The sequence below is a fragment of the Crocodylus porosus genome, unplaced genomic scaffold, assembly GCF_001723895.1.
Source record: "Crocodylus porosus isolate Cpor-Errol unplaced genomic scaffold, CroPor_comp1, whole genome shotgun sequence".
Lineage (NCBI taxonomy): Eukaryota > Metazoa > Chordata > Crocodylia > Crocodylidae > Crocodylus > Crocodylus porosus.
Genome location: NW_017728931.1, coordinates 103,209,873 through 103,219,087, shown reverse-complemented (window position 1 = coordinate 103,219,087; position 9,215 = coordinate 103,209,873). Strand labels below are relative to the sequence as shown.

The window sequence follows — 9,215 nt, the reverse complement described above, 5'->3', positions numbered from 1 at the left end:
GATCTGGGTGGCTAGGGGAGTGGGTGGGAACTGGGGCACAGGTAGTCAACATGCTTCAGCAATGGGGCGAGGGCCAGCCATAAAGATGCTCTGGCTAGCTACCAGAGCATCTCTGTGGAGGACCCAAGCCTCTGGTTGCATCAGGGCACGGTCCTGGATCATGTCCTGCCAGGCATTTTTTGACCCCTTGGTCCAAGGGTCTAATTTTGCCCCTGTACTGCAGATTTGCAGCTCAGGGAATATTTTTTTTTTTTTTTGTTCCCGCATGTGCCTCTTGCAGTATCTCAAAGGGCTTTGTGACGCTGCAAGAGGCACGTGTCTGGATGTGACTCATAAGAGAGAAACAGTCTTTGTGCAAGAAAACATAACAGTTGATAGTCTTTTGCAGCACTTCTTGAGACTGTCCAAACTCTTAACGTCATCTACTATGTTAAGTATATTGTTTATGAAAAGAACTTTGATATAAAGTTTGGGATAATTTGTCAGTATGGTCTTATTTGTGAGTGCATTGAATCTTTGCCAGAGTCCTGTTGATTTGAATACAAAACACTTTGGCTAATTCGTCATTTACCAAAGCATAGTCATTTCCATATATACACAAATACTAAATCACAGTGGAATATGCTCCTTAATTTAAAATGTGCTAGGGAGGACACCTTTGAACCAGCTGATGCTCATAAAGCATTGGAAGGTCTTCAGGGTTATTTTGCTCATCCACGTATAAATGATCAACCAGCCCATTTTATAGATTTTTCTTTTATTTTGATGATGAGTATATATAAAAGTGAAAAGCAAAAACCTTTGACTGATCATTTTACTGCATAAAAGTGATAGTATTCTATCTAGCAACCAGTCCCGATTTTTGTCATAAGAAATTCAACACTAAACTTACATGTTTCTCATATGGTACACACATTTGACACTTGAAATTCTTGTAATGACTTTTCCATAATTATTAATATCAAAAGATCATTCTTTATTGTGTCTTGATGTGGCATGCAAAATTTGACTTGCAAAGATGAAAATAATTGTACTGATAGTAGTCATTACCAATCTCCTTGGAGGGATGAATTAAGTAGATTTTACTATATCTTAACTTTAAGGGCCAGATTCTATTCCATGTATTAGGTTTGAAAGTGGACTTAAGGGCATGTCTACACATTCATTAATGCGGTTTTACTAGTGTACATTAAATAAAGTACTTCTGTTGTGAGGTACTAGAAAAAAGTACATTAGCCTATTTTAATGTGCCTTAGTGAAAATGCACTTTTTGCTTTAATGTACATTTAAAATAAACTGTTGTGCATTAAAGTGCATGTGTAGATGCGCCCTAAGTGTGTAAATGCAAGTTTGTTCCATCCTGCTTGGGTCTTCACAACTGTTAATAAAAAATGGGCGGGTCCCCTCCCCCCCCCCCCGGGCTGTTTATTTTTTTATGATTCACTCTGAAGGATGAAATTGGTGGTCTGTTGCAAAAACAGATGCATACATGGATTTTCAGGGAATCAAGCAAGGGGGAAATAGCACTGCATTTATGCTCCTAAATTAACCTGGATGCCTAATAAGTGAAATAGAATCTGGCCTTAAGTTTCATTGTATCCAAATGTATGTATATCCAAACGTGTTTTTTGGGGGGGGTGTTTTCCTAGGAAAAACAGGAGAAGCATTGAACACCAAATATTTTGACATGTGGGGAGGAGGTAAGTGTCATGAAGTATTTCCTATGGAGAAACAACTTGTATGGCAAAAATAGCCTCTGATTTCTTGTCTAAATAGACCATCAGTCTGTCAGTTCATATATACCATCATAATCATGAGGAGAGGACAGTTGAAAGGAAACACAAAAATCTTTTGTTATCTACATACAATGAATACAAAAGCATTTGCTCTCCTGACCAACTATCGTACTCAGTATGCTCTAACAGTAAGCTCTACAAATCTACCTGTGCCAAAATGAGTATGCTGGTAAGAATTAAACTTATTTTCTAAATTATTAACATGGTTCTTGTATTACATAATTTTGGCTTATTTTCCTCTTTTGTTCATTTGGCACTGAGATTGCTTTCTCAACCTGAGCAACAGCATCTTTACCCTTTAGAATTTAAATGGAAAGTCGGTCATTATATCATTAGAATAAATAGATGAACCTGCAGCTATACAATTAAAGAGTAGTCAGTCAACTTAGTCACCCCTTTTTTTTTTCTACTTAATTTGTTAATATTCTTATGAAGAATACTTCAAATTTAGTTACCATTGTGGATTTCTTAATAAGGTATAGTTACATATTATAAAGTAATTTTGTGTATTCTGTTTCTCTTCAGATGTGGCACCATTTATTGAATTCCTGAAGTCCATTCAGGATGGAACTATAGTATTAATGGGAACCTATGATGATGGTGCAACCAAGTATGTATGAGCCAAATGTACATACAGTATATTTTTAAATACTGTATGTACAACCCCTCCTTTCTCTCCCCCCTGCATTCTTCATAAAACCCATTTGTAGAAATGTTCTGTTTCCAGGTAAATGGCACTGAAGCTATCCTTTTTTTATGAGAGTGTTTCATCATATGATGATCTTGGATGTCAGTCATACTCCATACGGTTACAAGTTGTGCAGGAAAAATAAATCAGATTTATGTATCTGCATATACATGTATTTGCATATGGAAATACTATGATGCATATATTTTTGTGACCACTCAGGTATAAAGGAATGATAAATTAGGTAACAAAGGGTTTTATTCCCCGGTCAATATGTTCTATACGTTACTCTAGCATTGAAACGACTAAATATTTCATCTGGTCATCTTCTGTAATTGTAGCAATAGATCATACTTTTTTTTATTTTCCTGGTACAGAAACTGCTCCCATGAAATCAAAGTGGTGAGGTCTGTTGTCTATTCGTTTGTTGAATGTGTAGGTTTACATACATGAAAAAAATGAATCTTGGGTCTCAACTTTCTGAAAATTGGGTTTTAAATCAATGCAGGAAAAGAATTCTAGAGAGAAGATGACCATCATGCCTTAGTTGATTCCCTTTCTCACAAATATTATACTTTGTTCCTGTACATGAATGAGATGGTAGCACTTGCAGTATTTCAGTAAGGTACAATAGAGTATGTTTAGTATGCCATGCAAACAAGGAGATGATGTCAGACAAGTTGCCAAAACACTAGAAGTTTCACCAAGAGCCAGCTTTAATGCATACTATTCCTTATTGCTGTTAGGGTATAGTGTATCTATTGTTTTAGTATTTAAAACTAAATACACCTCCTCTCTGGCTCTATAAATCCTGTATTTGGCCACATTCATAATTTATAGGGGTGTGCAAAATGGACTGTATTCAATTCAGATTCGACATGAATTGGGGACCGTGATTCAATTTGTTGATTTGGATCACTGTCCCAATTTGATTCGGCCAAATCTGAATCTGAAGATTTGAGGCTGATTTAGGAAATCAATGATTTGGCCATAGACACAGTTTAAATGGGTTTTTTCCTACATACCTCAAGGTACCAGGTGCAGCTTGTGAACGCTGCTTTGCTGGGGTGGATGAAATGTCCCACCGGAGCGTGGGGGGCTCCCCCGCAAGCTTGGCAGCGGACTCGGAACTGAAATAGAAGTATTTCCTATCCATTTCCAGGTCTGCTGCTGAGCATGTGGGGGACCCCCCTGTGCCCTCCCAGCTCAGTATACCAGTATTTCAGATGAGGTCTCACTAGTGCCTTGAACAATACATTCCTCTCTCTACTGGAAATACCTCACCTGATGCGATTAAAGGAGTAGTATTTTGCCCTTTTCACTGCTGCCATAATGGTGGTTCATAGTCATTTTGTGATAGACTTAGGTGAACTAATTTTTCTCCTCCTATTTAGGCCAACCAAGGAGAACAATTTTCCAACAATTTAATTGGTCTAATAAAAGATATCACATTTACCCAAAGAACCTTGTCTGCCTATGTCCTTAGGCCAAGATGGCTACAACCAACATCCCCAAATATTGTGTGGCTCTTACAAGGATCTCACAGCATCCCAAAATGCCTCAGAACCCTGGTTGACAAGCACTGGTCTAGAAAAATGGAGGTTGAGAGGAGATATGATTGCTCACTTTGAGAGTAGACTAGCGGGAGGCATAACATCTATTTAAGCTATTTAATTTTTTTTGCCAGCATTGGCACAAAACAATTGTGTATGAATGAGCTAGGAATTAGGAGAAGGTTTCTAATCGGAGTAGTGAGGTTCTTCCAGGAGGCATCCTCAACATCTAAACTAGTTATTAACATGAAATTTGACTACAGTAGAGAGAGGAATGACAAGTTTGCCTGGTATAGTAGGAGTCATGGTGCCCAGAAGATCTGTTCCAGCGCTGTTCTTGAAGGAAGGAAGAAATAAGTGAAAAGGCTATGAGCAGCTTTTCCCTATAGTTAGAAGTATACTTAATCATTTCTAACATTTTTCCTTAACTTTTTTTAAAGTTCTCCTGACCCATCCTTCTTCTCTCTCCAGACCCCACTAGTTATTTCTTCAGTTGCATATTATAGCACAAAAGCCACTTGCAGTGGTGAAGCCCACACATGTAATACTGGACAATTTCCACATTAGTTTGTGGAAGTACAAGTGTACAGGTGACTTCATTTTCTGATTGCTGTTCCTAGGAGAAAAGTGGCTTTTCCCACACTTCTACCGTTAAGTCTCCCCACCCCACCTTTCATTGGCCTATTACCTGCTTTCTTTGCTCTTATTACATCCATTCGTGATATTTAACAGAATATATGCAACAATTTCTTTTGTTTCAGCAATTGTATCCCAACAGTGTATTCTCGAGTGCTGATGCATAGGTGCGAGACCAGCATAAAAATGCAGCAGGCCATCAGAAATATGGATCAGTCTCTGTCAACAGCCTTGTTCTAATGCTAGTTTTAGGAATGTGATTAACAAACTTTCTTTGCACTACATCTTGGTAGTCAAAACTGGCTCATCTTGTCAGTAAAGCAGTGTTGGTAGGATGCAGCCACCTAAACGTTCTATGCAGTCTTGGACCAATAGTCCACAAAATATCAATAATTGTGTTTATGGTCTAGGTTATTATGTACTTTCTAGAGTTCATACCATCTGATTGTACTACATACTCTTAGTTTATAACAGCCAAAAGCTTTGTAAAGTGCCTGGAAACTAAAATTGGGCTAAGGACTTTTACTGATCAAAACTTGCAAGAGGAAATACAGAAGACTTGCTTCATAAATTATAGAAGAAAGCTTATCTCTTATGCCATTTGTCTATTTTAATTAGCCTATCCAGAGTTATAATCGCAACAAGGGATAGTATCATTAATGATGCTGTGTGTTGTCTTTTATTTAAGATCAAACTAAATGGTCAGAGACCCCTCGCATATAATTGCTTATACCATTAAAAATGTAATAAATATAAAACTTGCAGAAATACATAACACTTTACCTGTTTTTCTTATAACTTGTATTTCACCAGATGCATATTAGAGTGATGGGCACTCTTCCAAAAATCTTTTTATATAGATACAGGCTGAGCCGAGTGCTCAGATCTTGATATAGTTGTCCCCAAATCCTACAAAATGTTGTGTATGCTTACTTCAGAGCACAGAAATCGTTCTTTTGAACTTGGATAACTGCTGACAGGATAAGGTTTTTGGATTTTGATAGTATATTTTGTACATTTGTACTCTACATAATTGCATTCAATAAGTGAGAGAGACATACTCGATTCTAATTTTAGAACTCACCCAAATACCACCTAATTGAAAACTGTATTTGACTGAAATAAAAACTAATTGGTGAATTGATTAATAAAGTAAATATTTGCATATTTAACACAGTTTTATGTTTTGTTCAAGACTTAATGAAGAGGCACGGAAACTTATCGCTGAATTGGGAAGCACGTCCATTAACAACCTTGGTTTTAGAGACAACTGGGTCTTTTGTGGTGGAAAAGGAATTAAGACTAAAAGTCCATTTGAACAGGTTTGTTGCTAACAACTTTTCAGAGTTTAGTAAGTCATTTTACACTAGCAAGGGATTAGTCTACTTAGAAATACCACTTACTGGTTCATGTTTTGAACATACTGTAGTGTATTATTTTACTTTATTAATTAGCATGTAAAGTTTCATAAAGTATTTGACTTGTTTCCTCCTTTTAAATATACAAAAGTCTGCTTCAGTATGCACTTAAGAAAAAATTATGTGGAGTTCTATACTTAAATGGATGAATTAAGGACAGAGAGAAACTTATAACTGCATCATTTTGAAGGGGGTGGAAAATACTACCACTCAGGACCATACAAAAGCCAATTTGGTGTAGTTGTTTCATTTGCCCCCTCCATTCCTCTACTAAGTGACACAAAACTGCTGCTTAGTTGACTGCTTTTCATTTAGGGGTAATTGCCCTGATTTAACTTTAACTTTCATGGACAAAACTGTCAAACTGGACTCAGCTGAACTGAAGAAATTCTACCTCCTTTCCATCTGCTTTTAGTACAGTTGTTTCGTCTGCCTGTGCCTTTAAAACTCTAATGCGGCTTGGCTTTTCTCTTTATAAAAGCATAGTGTGTTAAACCAAAATTCATGTGCCTGAAGTTCATGGTTTAAATAAGTAATCTAATATACCAAAGTGTTAAGCACAAAATGTTTCTATTTGTGTTCCTAAATTGATAGTGTCCAGTTGTACTTTAAATTTACTGTTGTTGCCTTTATATTCTAACATGGTGGTTTTAGTACTGTTTTTTAATTAGTGCTCATGATAAACCTGAGATTTTTATATAGAGGAGTACAAGTGAACTCTTTATTTTATAGGCAAAAATAAACCTGAAATCATTCTGCCACCCCTGGTGATTCACAGAGATAGTTGTATTTGATACCACGTATGAAAGAAAAAAAACATTGTGCTGATTTCGTTTTTTTCCTGAATCCTCAAGTTTCAAGTTGGAAATCACCTACTATTTGTTTCTTTACAATAGCTTTTAAGTAAAAGTAGCAGGACAAATGATTTTTATCTTAACAATAGGTTCTTTTCTATTTGTAGCATATAAAGAACAACAAGGACACAAACAAATATGAAGGTTGGCCAGAAGTTGTTGAGATGGAAGGCTGCATCCCTCAAAAGCAAGACTAAAACAAAAAGATATAAAAGAGACAATGTGGAAGAAAATGCACTTTCTGTTATTCTTAGGGAGAGGGATCTGAAGGAGAATACTGTGTAATGTAAATATTTTTAAAGCATGCATCCATCTTATGAGTGTGCGCATGAGCATTGACATTTTGAATATCGGGATTATTTATTGCTGACAGAGAGAAGTCTTTTTGTAAATAAATCCAGAATAAATAAGATAGTGAATAGTTTCTAAACAGTTTTTCAAGAGCACAGCATTTAATTTGCCGATAGTAAATAAGAACTTTTAGATCTACTGGCTAAGCAGTTGAGTATTCCCAGTAATAAACAGATTGGAAAGGATGCTGTACTGTCCTCTAACAGTGTAAATGTTACCTGTGAATTACACAACCTTTGTGAAAAATGTAGATTTTAGTGTGAAGTTAATAAAGAGCTTTAATTTTTTATCCTCTGCCTTTTTGATGGCAGTATCGCTTTCTTTTAAAGATAAATTTGGTTACTTTAGTACTATGTGCTCTAGAATTTTGTTTTCTGACTTCCCAGCCCAAATCTTATAATCAGCAAGAGCAAAATACTTGATATCAAAATGTACATCAGCTGTGAGAAGCACAATTAAGTTCTTTTTATTATGAAAAAGCAAAAGTAAATATATAAATGCTTGTACATGGTATTTAAAAACCGCTTGGAAGGATTCATGTTTAACAAGGAAGTAGTGTTTACTGTGTAGAAGCTACTTGGCTTGATAATGTCTTGGCACTGTTAAGCGACTCAGTACTAGGACTAAATTGTTCAGTTTTTATTACGACTTTTTGTACCTGCTGCCTGACTATCAATTCTACCAAGAGCTACTCAGCAATACTAATTAGAAAAATGATAGAACTGCATCATGAAATGCCTTCCTGTTTAAGTTCCAATAGGAAGTAAATTTCCCAGTGCATAATGCATGTTAGATAGTAGGCTGGCACCTGATGAGAATTAAGTAATATATTCAGTTTTGCATAGTTTCACTATGTGTACTACTTCTAATGTGAACTGAAACAATCACTGGTTAGAATGGGATGCTGCAAAATGCATCCCATTTTAAGATATTCATCTTATGGTACTCAATATAGACTAATAATGCTTTCTTCAACCCCTTTAAAAAACTGGACCAAGTCAAAGTGGCCTTATTCCCTAGCTCATAGTAGAATAAACAACATCAAACATTTTCATAGAAAGTCATTTTTTTTTTTTTAAATTGCTTTTGGTTTTTAGTTAGCAAGCTTTGAATGTTTTCTGAAAATGAAGTGAGCACAGGGAAACTGACAATGCAGGTGATCACTGTGTAAAGACTAACAATTTTGTGTAATCTCTGGAATTTGTTGCAAACACAATTCTGATAGAACTGTTCAATCCCTTTAATACCATGAGAGAGAGAGATTTACAGGAACTGCAAATGAATCGAAACAAATACTGCTCAAATGCTATATAATCAGCAACTTCTAAGACAAACCTAAAACTATGCGCACTAAAAACTTACAGCAATATTGGGAATGAGTACTTTATTATATAGCTCAAAATAAATATCAACCTCTAATACAGGAACGAGGACAACTGGAATTTGAGTTGTTTTGTATGCCTAATTACCCTATTATGCATTTTTTTTCTCACACATTCAATGTAGAACAGCAATAAATGCACCTTATACAGTTGAACCATTCATTTGTAAAACATCATGCAGATTTTTTGTTCTTATTTAGGAGAAATTGCATCACATGTCAATATCATGTATATTTTTTCATCAAATAAAGTGAAAATCCCCTCTGTTCTATAAACTGGAAGCTAACTTTTTATTTCACAGTGTAAGGTTATCTAAGGAAAGTAACTGTATAGACAACAGAATTTCCAGGAAATAAGATTTCTGTATTGTCAGTATTCCATGATTCATTATATTAATCTTTAAGATAATGTTTGGAACAATATAGAAGATACATGGTACTTGAGATGGGACATAAAAATAATTCCTTAAGTCTTCATTATTAGTCTTCCTAATCTGTTGTCTTAAATAGCATATGTTTTGATCTCTGAATTTGTTTA

At 35.6% G+C, this 9,215-nt stretch overlaps 1 protein-coding gene across 1 annotated transcript in view; it reads left to right on the top strand.

Annotated features, from left to right (window-relative positions):
* The window catches only part of FAM3C (family with sequence similarity 3 member C), a 39,473-nt gene extending 30,527 nt beyond the window's left edge, over positions 1-8,946 (top strand). The window contains exons 7-10 of the mRNA XM_019543441.1: positions 1,650-1,700; positions 2,322-2,406; positions 5,869-5,995; positions 7,053-8,946. Of these exons, the coding sequence (XP_019398986.1) occupies positions 1,650-1,700; positions 2,322-2,406; positions 5,869-5,995; positions 7,053-7,142 (353 nt within the window). The 3' untranslated portion in view covers positions 7,143-8,946. The remainder of the gene's footprint in view (positions 1-1,649; positions 1,701-2,321; positions 2,407-5,868; positions 5,996-7,052) is intronic.
* Positions 8,947-9,215: the final 269 nt, after the last annotated feature.